At 37.9% G+C, this 21,122-nt stretch overlaps 2 protein-coding genes across 7 annotated transcripts in view; one reads left to right on the top strand and one right to left on the bottom strand.

Annotated features, from left to right (window-relative positions):
• Positions 1 to 609: 609 nt before the first annotated feature.
• On the top strand, positions 610 to 12,128 carry LOC123867575 (zinc finger and SCAN domain-containing protein 12-like). 3 transcript variants are annotated; one of them, XM_045909667.1, is made up of 7 exons: positions 610 to 720; positions 2,754 to 3,608; positions 5,646 to 5,846; positions 6,268 to 6,353; positions 6,789 to 6,965; positions 7,383 to 7,529; positions 8,013 to 12,128. In XM_045909667.1, exons 2-7 carry the CDS (start codon positions 2,946 to 2,948, stop codon positions 8,245 to 8,247), a joined length of 1,509 nt encoding a protein of 502 aa, XP_045765623.1. In that variant the 5' UTR covers positions 610 to 720; positions 2,754 to 2,945; the 3' UTR covers positions 8,248 to 12,128. The 3 variants fall into 3 exon arrangements, with proteins under 3 accessions (XP_045765623.1, XP_045765622.1, XP_045765621.1); XM_045909666.1 differs by lacking the exon at positions 610 to 720 and adding an exon at positions 1,784 to 2,161 and having other exon boundaries at positions 6,805 to 6,965; XM_045909665.1 differs by lacking the exon at positions 610 to 720 and adding an exon at positions 1,784 to 2,161.
• Positions 12,129 to 15,325: 3,197 nt separating this feature from the next.
• LOC123867576 (moesin/ezrin/radixin homolog 1) overlaps positions 15,326 to 21,122 on the bottom strand; it is a 74,691-nt gene continuing 68,894 nt past the window's right edge. For all 4 annotated transcript variants that reach the window (XM_045909668.1, XM_045909670.1, XM_045909671.1 and 1 more), the window contains 6 exons: positions 20,769 to 21,029; positions 20,086 to 20,191; positions 19,734 to 19,868; positions 19,048 to 19,419; positions 18,357 to 18,528; positions 15,326 to 18,133 (listed from right to left, as the gene is read on the bottom strand). In XM_045909668.1, coding sequence (XP_045765624.1) covers positions 18,364 to 18,528; positions 19,048 to 19,419; positions 19,734 to 19,868; positions 20,086 to 20,191; positions 20,769 to 21,029 — 1,039 coding nt within the window. In that variant the 3' untranslated portion in view covers positions 15,326 to 18,133; positions 18,357 to 18,363. The remainder of the gene's footprint in view (positions 18,134 to 18,356; positions 18,529 to 19,047; positions 19,420 to 19,733; positions 19,869 to 20,085; positions 20,192 to 20,768; positions 21,030 to 21,122) is intronic.

Genomic DNA, 21,122 nt, shown 5'->3' with positions numbered 1-21,122 from the left:
ACTATAACTGAATCACACGTTTTTAAAATTTTTGTCTGTCTGTCTGTCTGTCTGTCTGTCTGTCTGTCTGTTTGAAAAGGCTAATCTTGGGAATGGCTGAACCGATTTTGACGGGATTTTCACAGACAAGTAGAGAATTGACCAGGGAGTAACATTGGCTACTTTTTTAACCGACTTTCAAAAAGGGAGTTGTGTTTTTCTACCTATGTACACCGAAATCTCCGTGATTTCTGAACCGATTTGCGTCATTTCTTTTTTAATCGATAGAGGAACTTTGCGACATTGTTTCATAAAAAATTTGGAGTCCAACTCCTCAATCCTGATGCTGCAGGGGATCTGACCAATCCACGCGGGCGAAGCTGCGGGCATCAGCTAGTAACAAATAATAATCTTCTTCAAGTTGAATTGTGCAAGTTATACTTGAACGTAAATAACTAACTAGGTAACTAGGTACCTACCTATTTCCATTTTTTTTTCAAGTACCTACCTATAATTAAATTACTACCATTTCAATATAATTCCAATCTGAATATTAAATACTTTAAATATAATTGACAGTGATTGCGATCTACTTGTTAATTGCTAAATATTATACGTCACTTATAAGTAACTGTGGATCTGTAGTTATGTGCTAATTACTGGGATTCATAGACCTACCAGACATAGTTAGTAGTGAACTGCAAAGTATTTAGCATGAAGCATGATGTACCAAATTAATAGGTTGGTTGTAACTTGTAATAATAGTACTTAGCTTACATAGTTATTATTCGAATAGATTTTGTAATCAAGATGTTTAGAATTTTCTTATAACTTGTACAATTATATCGAAATACGCATTTCATAATTTGTGTTATATCCTAGCTAACTCTATTATAGTTAATACATATAGTCCGGAAAATAATAATAATTATAATGTAAACCTTAATCTAAATTAAAATTTAATACCTAAATAACTGTCAATTTTACTTTGCAATTATAAAAAATTTACAACTTAGTTCTCAGAATTTTTAACATAGCTAATCACAGACCACGAATAGCTAATCAAGTTCACGGAGCTGCCAATAACTTCGGTCTCTTATAAATCCTGGCCGCGACAGTGCTGCCACCCAGAATCTTCAATCTGTATAAACCATACATGTAAGCGACATTGCCTTTGCCTCGAGTTGAATTAAAAAAAGAAAAGACAATTGGCGGGAGATGGGAAAATGGCGGCAAAAATTTTCCTAATTCGCAAGAGCGTTAAAAAAGCGTTGCGTTAAAACCCGGCGTTGCGCTGAAAATATAAAGTGCGCGTTAAAAAAGCATTGACGTCTGAACAGACACTCGGGAATGCACATTTTGTTCTATTTGAATGCGTTTTTAATGGACGTGAAACAAGCTCTCGTGCGGATGATGGCTAAAAGAGTCATATCCAGGGCCGTAAAAAAAAATAAAAAAAAATTTTTTTCTTTCATCTGTGAAATAGTGGAATTTTGAAATTTTGGTGATTTTAAAATGGACTGTTATAATAACAAATAAATAGGACTTCGTCTGTGGTGGCGTTTGCTGGCGCGCGTGTTGTGACTTTTTGGAGTGTTTTTTTGTTAGAAGTGGCCGGTTTTTGTGTTCTGCTGGTGTTTATTGCTAGTGGAACTGACTGGGAAGCGCTCTAAAGGGGCGCCGCGTGCATGTCGGCGGGCGCCGGTACAGACGAAGTCCATACTTATACATATAGTTTCCTAACTTGTAAATAACTACAAACTTGACATTGGCTAATCAGTGTAAAGCCAGACGAGAGAAAAAAAATAAAAAAAAATAAAACTAAAATTTGATTGAAATAATCAATACGAAAGTGAAACAATAATTCTAAATCGAAATGACTGATTTAACGTAAAAACATAAATAAAATACTTGTAATTAAAAATATTGTATACCAGTAACCCTTACAGTTTAGAGGTTATAAACATTAATTTCATTTTTCGCCGAGGTCGTTTCGTAAATCGTAAATATGCGGACTTATAAGCGTAGGAATGTAAAAGAGTGTATAGAGCCTATTGAGGGAGTACTCGGGCTGTGCAGACTGTGTCTGGAGGAAACTAAGGAGAGTGTTCCCATTTTTACCAATAAAAGTGATATCTGCACCGTGCTCGCCACTAGAATATTGATGTGTGTTGGCTATGAGGTATGGAATAGCTTTTTAAACAAAAACTTCTTTTTTTTAAATAAAAATTGTGAGCAAACGATCAGGCGACTCCCCTGATGTTAAGTGATAACCGCTGCCCATGAACATTTGAACCGCTACTGCGTTGCCGGTCTTTCAGTTGATCCACCCCTTGAATAACCCCACGTTTTGCACATCGGATGGAAACATTTAAGTGCGGAAACCAGCCCAGAGAGAAAAAAGAACCCCACATAGTAATCTAGTCGGAACACTATCTTTAGTATCTTAATCCACTATGATTTAAAACTCCATGAAATGAAATAAGAAATTATGAGAATGAGATAGAATGTGAATAGATGTTTCATATTATTTTGTACTTGATTTACCATAAATATACCATAATATATGATTTACCATAAGCTTCTAGGTCTAGCCTAGCCACAATGTCTTCCTTCACCATTGAAGCATATGATACTTGATTGCTTGAAACACACAACTCTGAAAAGTTACAGGTGCATGGCCAGGATCAATTTCCTGACTTACCGAACAGAAGGCAGCTATCTTAATCATAGGCTATCATCACACACATGTATAGATTTATCATCTTTTGCAGATTACACGAGAAGATTGTCTACCGAACGCAATATGCACTGAGTGCCACAATAAATTGAATAAATATTATGAGTTCCGAAAGAAATGTGATAGTACATACATTAAACTAAAAAATCACTTACTTGCTGTACAGGCAAGAACACCTAAAAAGCTTAGTGCTGAACAAGAAGAGCATAAGGCTTTATTGGGCAGTATGTCAATCTGCCCAATCAGTCAGTCAGTCTGTCCTATCAGTCAATCTGTTTGTCCAGTCAGACAGTCAATCTCTCCAATCGACCAGACAGTCTGCCCAATTATCCAGTCAGTATGTTCAAGTAGCCAGTCAGTTTCTTCAATTAGTCAGTCAGTCTATTCAATTAATCAGCCAATCTGTTCAATTATCCAGTCAGTATGTTCAAGTAGCCGGTCACGGCAGTCAGTTTCTCCCATTAGTCAGTCAATCTGTTCAATTAATCAGCCAGTCTGTTCAATTATCCAGTCAGTATGTTCAAGTAGCCAGTCAGTTTCTCCAAATAGTCAGTCAGTCTGTCCAATTAGTCAGCCAGTCTGTTCAATTATCCACTCAGTCACTCAGCCACTATGTGCAGTCAGTCAGTCAGTCAATCAATTAGATAGTACAAATGCTCAGTTACACAGTACAGATAATAATCAGTTAAATGGCACAGTTGGCCAGTCAGATTGGACAATCAGTCAGTCAGACACATCTTTAGACAGTCATTTAGTGACCATGTCAAGAGATCAGCTTATGCTTGCGTTTGAAAAGCCGTTAGAAATTGTACAAACTGAGTTACAACAAAATGGATTGGATAGTACACTTAATATATGGATGGACGGCGCTGTGGATAAAAATGTGGAGGTTTGCAATGCTTTCAGTCTACCTATTTAGTTTTATGATTAACATTAAAAGAATTCTTAAGAACATTTAAAACAAATGTTTTTTTTTTGTTTCCACAATGAACTATATTATATAGGTAGGTAATTAGATGAATTAAGTATTTTGATTGTGTATTACAGGCCAATTTCAATTTTACCGACTTTTAGCAAGATATTTGAAAAAATTATGCTCAACCAACTGCTCCAGCACTTTAATCTGAATAAATTACTTCATTCGGAGCAGTATGGTTTTACTAAAGGTCGATCAACAATCGATGCGGGCGCAATGCTTTTAAAGCATATATTCGATGCATGGGAGAACTCACAGAATGCTATTGGAATTTTCTGTGATTTGTCTAAAGCATTCGATTGCGTTTCGCATGAGACTCTCTTGGCTAAATTGAACCACTATGGAATCAAAGACTCTGCGCTTAGTCTCATTGCGTCCTACCTCAGTGATCGTATACAAACTGTATGTGTAAATGATGTGAAGTCATCCGGATCAGCCTCACTAATGGGTGTTCCACAAGGCTCTATCTTAGGTCCCTTCATGTTTTTGGTATATATAAACGATTTACCATATTTCGTCCAAAATGATTGCGATATTGTACTATTTGCTGATGATACGTCTTTGATTTTTAAAGTCGATAGAAATTATAATAATTTTGACGATGTAAATAGAACCATATCGCAGGTTACTCATTGGTTTACTGTTAATAATTTGCTTTTAAATGCAAAGAAAACTAAGTGTGTCGAATTCGCATTGCCCAATACTAAGACGGCAAATGATTTTAATTTAATGGTAAATAATGATATGTTGAAAGTAGAAGAAACTACCGTGTTCCTAGGGATAACTTTAGATGCAAAGCTTCAATGGAACGCCCATATATCAACACTTGCTGGTAAACTCAGCTCTGCTGCTTACGCTGTTAGAAAGATTCGACAGATAACTGATGTGGAAACTGCAAAAATTGTATATTTTGCCTATTTTCACAGTATTATGTCTTACGGAATCTTACTATGGGGTAAAGCGGCAGATATTGGAAAAATTTTCGTATTACAAAAAAGGGCAATACGCGCAATCTATAATTTAAAACCGCGCGATTCCCTACGAGAGAAATTTAAGGAAATAGGTATTCTTACAGTAGCTTCTCAATATATTTACGCTAATATAATTTTTGTACGACAAAACATTCATAGTTACAAAAAAATCGGTGATTTCCACGACCGGCAAACTAGAAACCGTAATAGGCTCGCATATCCTACGCTCCGCCTCAGGAAAGTGGGAAAATCGTTTGTGGGAATGAGTGTAATATTTTATAATAAAATTCCACAATCAATTTTAGACTTGCCTTTACACAAGTTTAAAAAATCTATTAAAAGTATGCTCCTGGAAAAAGCTTATTATACAATCGAAGATTATGTAAATGACAAAAAAGCTTGGATTTGATTCGCTCCAGCAATATACGGCGCTGCAATTGCTTGTATACAGTATGGCATATTATTGTAAATTGTACATTTGAAAAGAGCAACCGCCGAGTTTCTTGCTGGTTCTTCTCGGTAGGAACAGCATTCCGAACCAGTGGTAGATTATTTTGACGATTCAAAAGCACTTGTAAAAGTTTAATTGAATAAAAATAATTTGAATTTGAATTTATTGTATTTTTTTTGCACATTTTGAATCAATAGACAGTTGGTCAATTTCTTCTTTTATATATAATACTATTTACATAATACAGCTTAGATTATCTCATGAGAACTCTGATTTTGTGGGATAAAAAGTAGCCTATGTCCATCCTTATCCCTTAAAATGTCTATCTAAGGGTGTATGTCTGTACAAAATTGTGTCCGAATTGGTTAATTCAACAGACAGCATTAGTAGCTTTTTCCATTAGTCTGCATAGATTTAGGTTTTGTAAAGATCAGAATGCTGCAAAATCCTTTCATGATGGAAATCTATCATTACCCAGCTGTTTGAGCTGTATGTTGGTATACTTAAATAGAAAGTTTATTATTACAGGACATTCCTCAAGAACCTAGTCAAACTAAACCAACAGAATTGTGTCCGGACGTCACTGAGTTCCTGTGTTCAATACTTGTAGAGATGGGCATTCTGAAGAGACACCAAAATGAGCTGCAAATGATAGAAGAGTACAGAACGATACAGGTAGAGACAGGCGATTGCAGACAGATCACTTTGGAGTTCGTTCAAATTGAAGAGGTATTTAGTATTTAGTTTGTAGGGTTCCGTGAGTCTACGAGACCGTATTTTTAAGCCTTTGTCTGTCTGTCTGTTTGTCAGCCGCTTGTATCTCATGAACCGTAACAGGTAGAGAGTTGAAATTATTGCAGGATGTTTGTTTCTATTGCCACTATAACAACTAATAATACAAAATTTCAATATGTCCGCTATGAAAATTAAAACAAGCATTATTTTTTGTACTATGGTACGGAACCTTTCGTGTGTGAGTCCGACTCGCATTTGACTGTTTTGACCAATAATAGATTCACTTAATGATTCGAAAGCATTTTGGAAAATTTATTTGAATAAATATTTTTTCGATTTCTGTTAAAACGTATCTCTATCTTTCACTACATGTTATATTATGTTTCCATGTTTTTAAAATTCTATTTTGTTTCAGGAACAATCAACTCCAACAACGATGATAAATAATAAAACGAAAGAAAATGGAAAAACAATAAATGAGGTCACAAAAAAAAAGAATGAGTAAGTCAAATATTTCAGTATAATTAGACTTGTTTTGATGATAAGGGTGACCAATCAACACATAGGCATGGTTGCTTCAGCAAATTCGTAACCATTATACTTGTTGTTACAAAACAAAATATCAAAGAAAACCATTTTAATGAATGTATGTAACGATAACAAACTGTTTGAAACAACATCGGAGCCTTAGCTATACTGTGCTGTGCAATGTCAGTCACATATTTCTTGACAGACACGACAGACAGACAGACAAAGAGACAACAAAGTGATACTATAAGGGTTCCGTTTTTCCTTTTGAGGTAGGGAACCCTAAAAAAAGCACCAGAAAGTTAGCTTAGCTGAGCACACAGCACAGCGCTGCATAGCTCAATGTCGATTGGGCGCCCTTATGCCTGTAGCATTCAAACTCATCATTAGATTCTACTATATGATTAGGGTGTGGTCTGTTCAGGCGTCCGCGGTGCCCCGAGTGCGGGCGGGAGTTCTCCACGCGCGCCGTGCTCAAGCGGCACCTGCGCACGCACACCGGCGAGCGCCCCTTCCGCTGCGCCAGCTGCGGGCTCAGCTTCACGCAGCGAGAGGTGCTGACGCGGCACGCACTGGTGCACCGACGTGAGTTCCCGCCTCCTCGAAAACCTTGGATTACATCCACATCAGGGGTGTTACGGATATTCGCATCCGCATCCGCAATTCGCATTAATTCATACATTTGCATCCGCATCCGCATCAATTAATGCGGAGCTTTTACGATGCCGACTCATATTTGCAACAAGTAACGACTTGTAAAGAAAGTGGGTGGCTCCAGAGAGGCACATGCCTTACGCATGTGTTAGTGGAGCTAACCATTTAGTGAAGTTGGGTTGATACATATATCATCTACTTAATCACTATTTAGCGATTTCATATTCCGACTCGCACTTGGCCGATTTTGAGCATAACCTTTATTGAGGGCTGGCTCTGCGCCTGGCTCAGAATACCGAGAAGAAGCAGCTAAAAGCTCGGCAGTAACACTGGGCGTGTCTTCCCCAGCGGTGCGCCCGTTCGCGTGCGCGCGCTGCCCCAAGAGCTTCACGCAGCGCGGCGCGCTGGCGGCGCACGCGCGGCGCCACGCGCCCGCCGACCCCGCGCCCGTGCACGACTGCGCGCTCTGCCCCAAGCGCTTCCTGCACGCCTCCGGTGAGAAACGCGTTTTTAGGGTTCCGTATCTCAAAAGGAAAAATGGAATCCTTATAGGATCATTTTGTTGTCTGTCTGTCCGTCTGTCGTGTATGTCAAGAAAACCTATAGGGTACATCCCGTTGAACTAGAATCATGAGGCAGGTAGGTAGATCTTATAGCACAAGTAAGGGTAAATCCGAAAAACGTGAATTAGTGGTTTACATCAAAAAAAATGTGTTCATGAATAAACATAATTAGATAGTATTTTCAATTTTCAAAGTAAGATAACTATACCAAGTGGGGTATCATATGGAAGGACCTTACCTGTACATTCTAAAAGATTTTTATTTATTTTTATGCATAATAGTTTTTGATTTATCATGCAAAATGTCGGAAAAATACCCGAGTACGGAACCCCCGCGCGGGTCTGACTTGCACTTGACCAGTATTATCTACTCAAAATAATAAAAAGTTCCTGATACTAATGGTGTTGTCGTATAGGGCTGTCTCGCCACATGAAGGCGCACCTGGGCCGCGTGTGGCAGTGCGGCGCGTGCGGCAAGCACTTCAGCGACGACAGCGCGCTGCGCCGCCACCGCCGCCTCAAGCACGAGCCGCACCACGCGCACCAACCGCACCAGACGCACCAACCGCCGCAAGAGATATAACTATATGGAGCTGCCGAACACTCAAAATACTTTTTTTGGGTTGTTCCCATTGGGTCACACTCTCGTGAGTAACACTGACACAACGGGTGAAATTCCTCTTCAGTCCTAATGTGACACAAGAGGAATTTAGTTTCCGGATGAGTCACATTCGTGTGTGACAGTGTAGCTGAACGAGAAAAATATTATCCTTGAGCCACTCTGTGACATATAACGCCACTTTATTCGTGTCCTTAATTTCCACCATTTCATAAAACTTACGTAAAACGTACTTACGTAATTGTTACAAGAAGAAAAAAAAACTGTCATAGTGTTACGGGAGTATGACTCAACGGGAACAACCCCGCTATCTATTGGTGCAATGTGAACGAAGGTGATAAGTGTAAGATCCAATATCGACATCGACAATGGGGAAGATTGCTTACAACTTTTATGTAGAGGGTGGTTTCTTACCTGTTAAAAGACTGATAAAAACTGTTCATTGTATGAATAGATTTCTGAAGTTTTCGCGAAGTTTTTTTAAAAAGTACCTATTTCAATTGATTTTTCGTAAGACCATAGGTGAGCTCGTTGTGAGGCTTATACGCGTAGATATTTTAATCTTGATGTTTTCAGCCCACTGAATTGAACTCATTTCCAACCAAAACAGCCTAAAACTGTACTGAAATTGAATACCGATGTTCATGACTCCAAGAACTCATTTACAAGCCACATGGTCTAAAACTGTAAATTAAGCCCGAATTTTGTGATTATGATCAAAGCAGTCTCAACAGTACAACAGTAAAGTTTAAACAGTTTTCATTCCTCAGTCTTTTGCTCCTGTAAAATTTTATTTCGTGTTTCGTGCATTTACACGTTTTCGCCAGCTCCACGTATTATGTAATTATGATTTTAAAACATCCCTCAGAGATATAATAGGTATGTGTTAATACTTATTTAATTTATTAAAGGCCGATCTTTTAATTGCTTAAATTTTTTAAATACCATAATGTGTGAACAAATAAATTTTATTTATCAGAATTCCTATAAACACCTGTCAAACTTATTAGGCTATTGAAAAATCGGGACTTTAAATTATATTAAAGGTCTGAACGCACTTACGCCTCGGCGCGCTTTGCTCCATACAAACTATATTTGCCGCATCACGTCGCGCGCGCAGCGTAAGTGCGTTTGGACCTTGATTATTATTGTTATAACTAAACACCCATATTGGGTTTATAGTATATTTAAATAATTTTATTTATTCGTTGGTTTTTGTCAATCAATCGTACAACGGAGTAGTTGTTACAGTTAAAATTGTATAGTATACTTAGCAATTGTTTTGCGTTTTATAAGTATAATAATTTCTCAAAGATATGGGGATGGATATTTTCTCACATGTTTCTGAAGTAAACGAAACTTTGACTATGCGCTACGTATTTTCCTACATAATGTAAATACATACTTAGCGCATAGGTTTATTAGATCTCTTAGAGAGCGGTGAGGCGCAGCGCAAATTGCATTTTTCATTGCCACACCATTATCGACTTTACTCAGGTTAAAATAATATCGAAAATCAATTGGCACTAGATTAAAGGGAAAAGTACGACTAGTGTGTTAATTGATTTTCGATATTATTTCAACGTGTGCAAAGTAGATAATGACTTGGCAGTGAAAAATGTTCTGTGCTGCGCTACAGAGCATTGAGTTTGAAATATACAAGCTCGGAAGTATTTTTATATAAAAAAAGTATCTATAATTCTTTTTTAATAAAATACTAAAGTTATGAAATCTTTCATTTCACAAAATTTTACCAAAGAGATAGAAGATAGAGGTTAAAATTCAGACAAATAAAACTCAATTGGATTTTACTTAAAACATTTTATTGGAAAAAAATTTCATCCTATATTGAAAGGCAACGTGGTAAGTATTGTATATTTTAATATTTATGTTGATGAAACATTCAAGAACGTTGAACTGTACCGATGAGGTTCTAAACGGCGACACGGACTTGATATATCCCTTTTTATATGAAAAAAAAAGAAAATAACGCAGTGTAAGAAAAACCATTCAGTGGTCTGACGAAAGATTCGGCGTGACTAGATGAGTGGTCACCGTGTTAGTCCCAATGACTACCAGTGGTGTATGTAGTAGTTTGCGCTCACACCATGCACGATTACACGGAAAGAAGTTAATATAGGGCTCTTTCTGTTACGTAATCCCATACAAATGATAGAGACTAAAATCTCAGAGGGGACCATTTTGAGTCACCGACCAATCACAAACATGTATTCGAAAACGGTTTCGTTTGTGATTGGTTCGTAACTCAAAATGGTCAACGCCTACTGAAATTTTTGTCTCTATCATTTGTATGGGATAACGTAACAGAGAGAGCCCTATACGTGCTAACTTCTTTCCGTGGATATAGTATAGAGGCCTCCGTGGGTCGACTGCATTGGTCTCTTTAGACTGTTATTTATAGGACGAAAATGATCAAATAATGCAAAAATGCTGCTAATTCAGTTACAACAAATGTGTAAACTAAATTGAGTATTGTTATCCTTTTTTCAATGTTTCTTTAGGAAAAGGATAGCACTATTTTTTCGACCAGCCACTAGTTTAATGTGTACAGCCGAATCAGCATTACTACTACTATTACGTGAAAAGTATTTTAAATATTATAAACTTCTAATGATTGACCCATAAAAAGATTAAAACTTGAGATAAAACAGTAATCGAAAGTAGAGTTTGAAAACCTTAGGCTTAGTACAATAGTTCTGTATGTGACCAAAAGGAGCGCAATATTTACAAGGACTAGCGATCCAAAGTTACCAAAATCAAAGTATGTCGTTTTCTAGGGATATATACCGTGGTTAATTAATTGTATTTGTACACAATCTCAAAACTAAATGGACAGGTCTAAGGTTAAAAATAGAGCACACTTTGACTTTGCTTAGACTTAAGTTTCCGTTAAAACGAGATAGATTTATGACAGCGGTATAACGCTGTCTCGTTTTAACAGTGTCTTAAGTGTGAGCAAAGTCAAAATGCGCTCTACAGATCTCAGCCTAAATCTAGTGCTATCCTTTTCCGAATGAAGCATTATAAAAGCGATAGCAATATTTTTAGACCCGTTGCTTTTAGTTCAGAGATTGTGTACAAGAGAATTAGCCACAATTTGTGATATTTCGAGAATGTTCCGTGTTGCTGATAGAGCTCCCCATAGGTCTAAAAGCGCACTTTGACTTTGCTCAGACTGTTAAAAGAAGACAGCGTTATATCGCTGGCATAACTTTGTCTCGTTTTAACTGAAACTTAAGTCTGAGCAAAATCAAAGTATGCTCTATAGATCTAAGCCTTACAGTCGGTGAGGGATATGCAACGGATGGCACTTATTGTTAACGAACACGTACAAAACAAACCATTTGAAAATATAATTAGTTTTCCACAAGATTTATTCTCAAAAAAAAACCAAGTACACGCCACCGCATTTTTTTCACTTACATGGAATGCCTTTAATACACTTAAAAATAACATTATACACATCCTATATGCATACAAATAGATAATAATAATATTATATAGTTTAGAATTTTGTTCACAAGGTAATATTGAGGGGGTATTTGCACAGAACCGTACAGTGTGGGACATGGCTGGACCACGTATCGTTATGTGACGCTGACGTCGGTCGCGTACAGATTGTCAGGCAAAAAGATAGTGTTGTTTAACCAATAAAGAAATAAATCGAAGGGCGGTTGGTTAATCATTCGATCTTCCTTACACAGTATACCTGTGTAAATCATATGAGTGAGACGGAATCATTTCGATTTGTTTCATTACTGGCGACTGGTATACTGCTCTTTCCTACAGCGAGGGAAGCGGAAGGTACTAAAGATTGCGCGGGATAGACACACCTACCTTGCGCCTCACTTCGTAGTCGTACCACCAGACTGATAAATTACCCACTGCGCAGGTTTAAGCTGAAAAAGTTTTTCTAGCGTCAGCTGTAGGTACCTACTCTTCACGACGAACTGTAGGTGTACCTCTCCTACTAGGCGTAAAGTCTTATAAATGTACCAAGCTTAAATTTAGGAGATAAAAGTAAAGTTCTACTTAGGGATCCCACAAAAAAAAGAATGCCAGGCTGTAAAAGTGCCATTCTATTAAAAAACTGCGCAGTAAAATCAATCATAGTTTACAATAAAATACCAAAGGCGTTTAGAGAACTTCCATTAAACTTATTTCAATTAAGGCTTAAACGGTGGCTAATAGAAAGGTGCTTCTACACAGTAGATGAATTTTTGACATTCAAAGAATAGTTTTTATTTTTCCTGACAGAACACGGCCCGGTCACGTGCCTATAACTGCACGGTCGTGTTCGAAATTCGAATATAGCCTAATTATAGTGAATGATTGGCGACCGAAGAGCGAGGACTGGCAGCGAGTCTTATGTACAACACTATATAACGATAATATCAACTTGGGACATATCGAGCTACAACGAGAACAGAGCAGACTAGTCTTAGACTGAGACCTATTAGAACGAACATGGACTGTGTTCAGACTTGAGGCAATGTTAAAACAAGACAGTGTTGTAACGCTGGCATAAATCTGTCTTGTTTTAACTGGAACTTAAGTTTGAGCAAAGTCTACGTACGCTCTATAGATCTTAGCCTTAGTTTTTTGATTAGCAAAAGAAATCATCGGAGTTTGCGTGACTATTAGTCCATGGTAGTGATGTCTATGGCCTAGCACCAAAGTTTGACAGCTACAGTGTGACAATCGCAATCAATTTGATTGGCTTATGTAATGCGTAAAAAATGACTCCTCACGCGCCATTTTAACTTTATGTGTCAAATATCATGTCAAAAGTACGATTTTAGTCCTTATTTTAAAGGCGACCGTACTTTTGGGATGACAGTTGTCCCATAGAGTTAAAATGGCACGTGATAAGTCTTTGTACGGACTATACTATAGCTGTGCCACTAGGAACTATTGCTATTTAACGAAACGACACTCACTCTCTCCGCCAGTCTATCGTCGCCCACATGGCACGGCTACTGGCACTGCCACTGGCATGATCTTATCACACGAGTGAGACGCACTGATGTTGCTTACGTAGAGCGTTGTCCTTGTCCTGCTCGATTGGCTTCGCTTAAACCCCATAAAGTAGTAATTATATTTCGTGCGATTGCGCAGACCTCAGCCTATTGTTACCTACATACAAATCGTGCGCGGACAGGCCGGTGTCGGTAGTAGTAATAGGTAATTAAATCAGTTCCCTTGTATGGAGTGTCGGAGGTATACTTTGGCTAGAGCGCCTAAAACCTAGAGGTTTTTTCTAGAGCTTAGGTACCTACTTTGTTTGCTCAGACTTTAGTTACAGTTAAAACGAGATCGATTTACGTCAGAGGAATAAATCTGTCACGTTTTATCTGTGAATTGAGTCAAGCAAAATCAATGTGGTGGACAGACATCCGACGAGTGGCAGGGAGTCGCTGGATGGACGTCTCTACAATACAATAGACCTATGTCCAGCAGTGGACGTCTATGTTAATAGTGAAAATCAAAGTAGGATGTTACCCTCAAAAAATTACAACAATTGCGACTGTCACTGTACGATTATCACACCTATGATGCTGCGCATAGAGAATAGATATTAGATTCATTTGCCAAACATAATACTGACACTTCATAAACTCCAGTGAGATTTCGCACAAAAACTCAAAAACTAGCCTACAGATCAGAAGGAACCGATTAGGAAACGATGAAATAATTACAATCAAAGGCCCCCTAGGATAAAAAAATAAATAAAGTCCCTCCCATCCCACTAACTCAGCACACTTCGAAACTGTTCAAGTTTTGAGCAAAACTAACTGTAAAAACATCGTTTAAAAATGTTGTTTTTTTTTTGTTTTTGACACTTTTTGTGAGATTTAAGAGCTAGGTTCCCACACATTCCAATATGGCAGAATGATTTAAAAACCTATCTTTAGATAGACAACAGATGGGATGACATAGAACCTGCACCCGTATTACGAAACAGTTTTGAGGCATTGCGATCGTCGCAATCATTGTAACGTATATATTATTGTGATCATCCTCTATTTCGCAAATTTTAACATTTTCAATTATTATGTATTATTAAAGTCTCTGTATACTTTCAACAAATATGGCTAACATAAACCCTTGACGATAAAATTACGGTCATTTTAGATATTTGCTTTAATTTGAATATAAAATCAATGATGTTTTATTGAATCAGTGTCGTGTTTCAGTTGACCTGAACTTTTAGATTTTTATTTTCTGTCTATATTTTTTTTTGTCTAGGTACTGCTTCTACGATTTAATGAAATAATCTCCCTATCAACACCTAGGTATATTATAGTAAAATGTGTCTAAAATGTTCGTAATTTTACTGTAAAGTATTTATGTTTGCCATATTTGTCAAAAGGATACTTACAATAAATAAAAATGTTAGAATGTGTAAATTAAAAAGGGGCATGATCTAGGTGCTACGCGGCAAAGGATTCAATTTTTAAGTTTTTGGAATGCTAACTAACTATAATAACCTTGACTGGTAATTTTGACTAACAGCGCAAGAGTCAGTAGGAACGATTGCGACCATCGTATTGATTGTAACTAACATTCGTAATACAAGATATTGGCTCGCAAGCACGCACGAAAAAATAATCAACAGACCAATAAAAAAAAAGAGTTAAAATATATATACGAAACACACCTCATTTTATATAGATTTATGACTCACAAGATATGCTCCCATCGACGCGACCATACGCGATATAAGATACAGTATATCGAAAAAAAATGTTTTTGCAGTTTCTTTTAACTATATAGGCTTGCACTTGGCTACAATTATACCAAACAGTGATGCAGCCTATGGTGCATATTCACTTTTCTTTTTTTTATTCAGATATAAGTTAGCCCTTGACTGCAATCTCACCTGGTGGTAAGTGATGATGCAGTCTTGGATAGAAGTAAGCTAACCTGGAAGGGGTATGGCAGTTTTTCATTAAACATATTATACTCCTTCTTATGAAGTACCTACATAATAAAAAGTTATTCTTTGAAAACATTGGCGTAGATTGCGTAAAATAAACCAATTACTTTATAATCAAAAATAGCATTGGAAAAATAAAATAAAAAATTATAAAACGTATTTACTTACTTAAATTTAAAAAAAAACAAATTCTGTTTATGTACACCGTCCCTTATACCGAGTATAGCACGTAGTTATAGAATAAAAATCCAAATCACTTACAAATAATATTATATTTAATTAATCATTAATTAAACGAATCTGTGTGCCTTCAACGTTTTCGAAAATCCTCGAGAGGTCCGATGTATACATATTCGGTTATTATCGCAGTTTAGCAAGCATACAGTATGGTAATATCCATACAATCCAACTGTCACCATCATGACGCAACAGAATTGGAAACAGATTTTTTTAAGTATCCCCCCAGTATTTCTTGGGATACAGGAAGTTTGTTACTGAACTGTACGGTTGCTAAGCTGCGTTCTATAGCACATTATACACTAAAATAAAATTACTATTAAGTAATAATAATAATCAATATTTACAATTATAGTCCCGAGTACGACGCCCGACGGATTCTATCGTTTTTTGTAAAATGCAAGCACCGTTCTAATATGACCCCTTCTTACATCGTATATAAGGTTGATAATTGAAACTGGCGCGGCGGTGCTCTATTCTATGTCAGTTCAACTTGTACTGAGAATGAAAACATTTTAGAAATTATTTAATTAAAAACGTAAAAATAGATATAATACTTACTAAAAAAGAATATTTTTAATTTGCATGTTGAAATATGAAAGATTAAAAAAAATTAATCCTTCACATTTCAATTTAGAATCCAGAGCCCTACAACCAGTTAAAAAAAACAGCCAGCCAAAAAAAACATCAGTTATAAAAAGTTCAATGTGGCAAGGGTTGTACAAATTGGATGGACACAGAATATCGATAACGCCTGGACGGTGTATGAGAACATGTAAGAACATCGATAATAATCACTACACTATCACCCCACCCGCTCCACGGCAGCCTAGCGCTCGTTTATTCAATTTATTCGCGGTTTCAAATAAACCAGAAAAATGCGTGATCGATTTTTTGGCACTAATGTTAAACGCACCTTGAGAGCCTATAGTGGCTTAAAAAGTTAAAACAAAATGTATAAGTTTGGTTTGGTTAGTTTTATTTTTATCCCCTTCAGGAAAGGCAAAGGTCGTAGACCATGCAGCCTGGTAAGTCGTAGATGAATTATTCTTGTTGTTATGAAATATGAAGGCAAAGCCTGTTCAGTCGTTTCTTTAAATAAAATATTTTTATCTTTAATCTTCAAAGATTCATATTTTATTAAAGTTGCGTGATGACATTTTTCTTGTCTAATGGTGGTTTTACACTCATGGCAGTCATATATGTCTTTCACATTGATACGCTTGCCGACCGCGGACCAATCCAATGTTTGCCATGAGTGTAAAAGCATCATAACATGCAATTCTAAATAATATTGGCAGAATGCTTTATCCTTTTAGCAAAAGTACAAAGCATATAAAAGATCTTTCTTTATACTTTGAGAAAAAAATACTAACCCAAAAAAAATAAAAGTGCTACATTTCAACTTAGGCCACTATACTGGTGCAAATTGGCACATTTTGACTTAGGCCACTATAGCGTCGCGGTTTCGTGAGCGGGGCTAGGCCGTGTGGAATCGTCTACAATTATTGCCTTTATCGTAAAAGACTGTAATTGTACGAAACTCGATACATTAAACCGTCGACGACCTCATAGGTCTCGCGCTGGCTTCGAGAGACGACACTACGCATATATTATATTCACAACATACCCGCATATTTACAGATATTAAAACGTTCTTTATTGTATCGATTCATAAGTTTTACTACGTTTTGAGTTGTTTCTTAAGTTTATAAAGTTTAATATTAAAAGAAATTAATAGAAAAATACTTATTTAAAAAAATTAAATTGGTAATTACTTTTTATCCTGGGTTCCATATAATGGCAAGAGCGTTATTCTAAACAAAGTAGGTTGGCGAATACAGCTTTGCCAGTATTTTTCTCAAAAAAATAAAAAATAATATAAAGGCAGATTTTAATTCTAATAAACATGGAGGGTATGTGTAACATGTATGTTTACAATTTGATACAATATATAAAAATATATTATTACAATTTATAAATGCCAATATAAGAATACACTACCAATATGATTTTCATACTTATAATTATATAATACGTATAAATATCATCATCGTTTGACATTTTGAAAAACGGCGTATGTCACCGTGTAGAGTAAATTCTGGTCCACAAGTATTTCACGGCATCCTAGTAATTTATAGCAAATAGGAGAGTCCTAAATATATTTTCTATCAAAACAGTTGCAAGATCACATAAGCCGTTATTCAACCGACGAAAGGTTTACAAAAAAATATTATAGTACTTATTGATATCGAGTTCTCTTGTTGACGAAACAGACTTTTTTACTATTTATTTTTACACTTATATCAATAAATCCTGGTTTTTATAGATAAATCCCAGAATATGGAAATCATTGAATTAAAAAAAAAAACTCTTTATTTGCATGCGGTGTTTACCTTTAATAAGCTCATCATTTTGTCTAAGAACTTTGTATTTTTGATATTGTAATTGATTTACGTGATAAAGCTAATGAATTAAAAAAAAAAAAATAAAGCACAAAAACTATACTTTTTTGTATTAGGTCGTTATTGCTCAAATACAATAATACATAGTCCTTTTGTTTTGGAGTTGATTAAAGAAGGTAATAAATAAATCTGTTTCGTCAACTAGCGAGTGGTGGTGTGGTGGTGGTGGCACCACTGCGTCGTGTCGTCCTGTCGTGTCGCGCGGCGCGGCGCCGGCCCGGCGGGTGTAGTCGCGTTGCGCGGTCGCGGTACCACCTGCCGCCAATACCAACAGTTCATTAGACATCGGAATATACTTAGAAGATCTACCTACAAGATGCCTTATTCACTTTTCTTTTAAAGATTTTCCAAATACTATTGGAAATTAGTAGTTGTGCAACGGGTGGGGTTTGAACCGGCGACCTTTCGGAATTCAGTCCGCTCCTTGAGCCATTGAGCTATCGAGGCTCTAAAAGTTAGTTGTGTAGTGTGTGTATACCTGGTGTCTACATGTTCTCGAACTGGTCGACGCGGCGCTTGGTGTTCCCCTTGCGGATCTCGCGCAGGGTCTTGTACTTGTCGCGGCCTTGGCGCACGTTTTCGCGGTGGATCTTGTCCATTGCCGTTTCTTTCGTCTCATCCCGGGACTGCGCCAAGTCTTGTTTTAGCGCCTGGAAATGGAAAATCAGCTTTATTAATTGGAACGACACATGAGTCAACGAGGTCGTCTGAACTGTGCAACGAATATCCTTTTAGATATATTGCCGGGTCTCCATATGCACCTTCGTACCCCTCATAGCTGATGCATTCTATTGAATAAATAAATCATCATTGATTCATTCAATGATGGCTTGCTTGAAGTTACTAGAGTGATCCTATTTTCAGTGGGGCATTGATTATAAGTTGGTGCTGATGATAAGGGAGGCTACCAATAAGAAATCTTGAACTGATTGTCTTCAATAGCATCTGAGAAATCATATTTCTTGTGCAAGTGATAACTGAGGGTGTTTACTCCAATCAATAGTAGATTATTATTATTAGATTATGATGTCTGCAGTTGATTAATGAGTCATGATGATGACGGTGATTATATTAAGGAAAATTATTATCAGGTGGCGCTGATATTGAGGATGGTGATGACGATTATCGCGATGATATTGAGATTGGTGATGATGATGAGTCATACACACCTTGAGCTGATTGTGCAGGCGCTCGGAGCGCTCGGCGAGCGTGCGTCGCTCGGCCAACGGGTCCACTAAGCCATCAGGCCCAGGCGCCAACTCTCCACCACCAGCTTCCGAGCCTCCCTCAGAGCCACTGCCTTCTGCTGCGTCACCGTCAGGGCCCTGGTTGTCTTCGTGCAGGTGATGGTGGGTGGGCGTGGTCGCGGCCGCCAGCAACGCCGCCGCCTCGTCCTGCTTGCGGCGGGCTTCCTCGACCTCCTCTTGCAGACGTCTGGTCTCCGAGTCTTTGACCTCGACCTCTTGCTGGATGCGCGACACCTCCTCCTGTTTGGCCGCGATTTCATCTTCGAGTTTCTGACGCTCCGCCGCCTCCATGTTCTACAATGAAAGACAATTCTGTTATAAACGAGTAGGTACACAACTGTATGATATTTTTTTGAAGTGAAACTTCTTTATCTATGTAGGAAATATCACATATAGGTGATTTTATCTCAATAACGTAAGTAATGGTGATGGATATGACGTGTCTCTTTAAGCGTGTAAACCAGCCCAGAAAGAGAAGAAGAAGAGATGACGTGTCTCGTTCTGGCGCTGCTCCAGCTCCTCCTTAGCGGCTTGCAGCTGACAGAGCTGCTCCTTCAGCCATCTGATCATTTCCTGGGCTTCCAGCAGGTGATGAAGATAAACAGTACCTTGGTCTCCTCGAGGCGCTGCATCATGGCTTGCAGCTCATTCTGGCGCTGCTCCAGCTCCTCCTTAGCGGCTTGCAGCTGACGGAGCTGCTCCTCTAGCCGTCTGATCATTTCCTGGGCTTCCAGCAAGTTGGCCTGGAAACAACAGTCATCATCATCATTTCAAACCATTACTGGCCACCTACCTCGAAACGTTTCCTGAGAGGAAACCTGTACTCAGGTTTCCTCTCAGAATGAGAAGGACTTAGTCTATACTCCGCCATGCTGGCCTAATGTAGATTAACAAATTTACATATATTTAAGAATATTATGGAGATTATATTAAATATAGGAAAAGGAGGAAGAATGGTACCTGTGAGCGTTCCATCTCCTCCTGCATCTGCCTCAGTCGATCCTCATACTCCTGTTGCTTCTTCTCCGCGCGCTCGCGGGCTGCGATCTCCAGCTGCAGCTTTTCTCTGTAAAATACCAGAGAAACATCATCTCTGGAACCCTTTTTTTATTTAGGAACAAGCTGCTGTAAAATACCAGAGAAAAATCATCTTTGGAACTTTTTTTAATTCATAGACGGCAGACGCGCTTAGCTGCAATCAGACCGGCTGGCAAGTGAAGATGCAACCTAAGATAGAGCGCGCTTGCCTAGATATTACCTATATTATATATATATCATTAAATTATTGTACTAACCCTATATCTACTAACCACATTATTTATTTTGTATTCACTTATATTGCATCCTATAGTTACCGTCCGAAACTTCTGGCTTCACGGAAGACCAGCGCTGTGCCTGCGTTCCCGACACAGGCGCAGCAAATGCTGAGTGGAGTCCATTTTGGCACCACACACCACGCGTCCCATTTCATATTTTATTTATTTTAAGCTATATTTTTGTTGGTACCAAATAAACAGTTTTTCTTTCTTTCTTCTTTCTTTCTATATTAAAGGTGAAAGGGAAAACTGAAGCCAGAAGGGCGTTCCATATCATAGCGGTAGGAATTAGAAACGAGGAGGCAAATCTACAGTTTGACTACGTACCTTTGCGCCTGTTTGGCCAGCTTCTCTTCCCTCGCCTGCGCCTTCATCTGCTGCACATCAATGGTGTCGGGCTTGCGGCGTCGCATGTACAACTCGTGGTTGCCCATGCACAGAGCGAGGATACGTTTGTTGACGCGCACCCGCGGCGCGAAGAACACAAAGTCCGGCGCCTTCTTGTCGATCGGCTTGATGATGAACTTGCGGTCGTTGAACGAGATGTTGCGGATCTCCGACCACGGGAAACCGATTTTGGGTGTCAATCTGTAAAAAAAAATATTCAGTTTCAACATCATCATCAATTTTTTTTTATTATTCAGATACAAGTTATCCCTTGACTGCAATCTCACCTGGTTG

The sequence above is a fragment of the Maniola jurtina genome, chromosome 8, assembly GCF_905333055.1.
Source record: "Maniola jurtina chromosome 8, ilManJurt1.1, whole genome shotgun sequence".
In the NCBI taxonomy this organism is placed as follows: domain Eukaryota; kingdom Metazoa; phylum Arthropoda; class Insecta; order Lepidoptera; family Nymphalidae; genus Maniola; species Maniola jurtina.
Note: the sequence above shows the minus strand (reverse complement) of the source record. Positions and strands in the feature narration are given on the sequence as shown.

Coding starts and splice junctions, on each gene's coding strand:
- LOC123867575 (XM_045909665.1), top strand. CDS start 1,988: ATGCGGACTTATAAGCGTAGGAATGTAAAAGAGTGTATAGAGCCTATT. Junction 6,354..6,788: donor GTCACAAAAAAAAAGAATGA/GTAAGTCAAATA, acceptor CTATATGATTAG/GGTGTGGTCTGTTCAGGCGT. Junction 6,966..7,382: donor GCACGCACTGGTGCACCGAC/GTGAGTTCCCGC, acceptor TGTCTTCCCCAG/CGGTGCGCCCGTTCGCGTGC.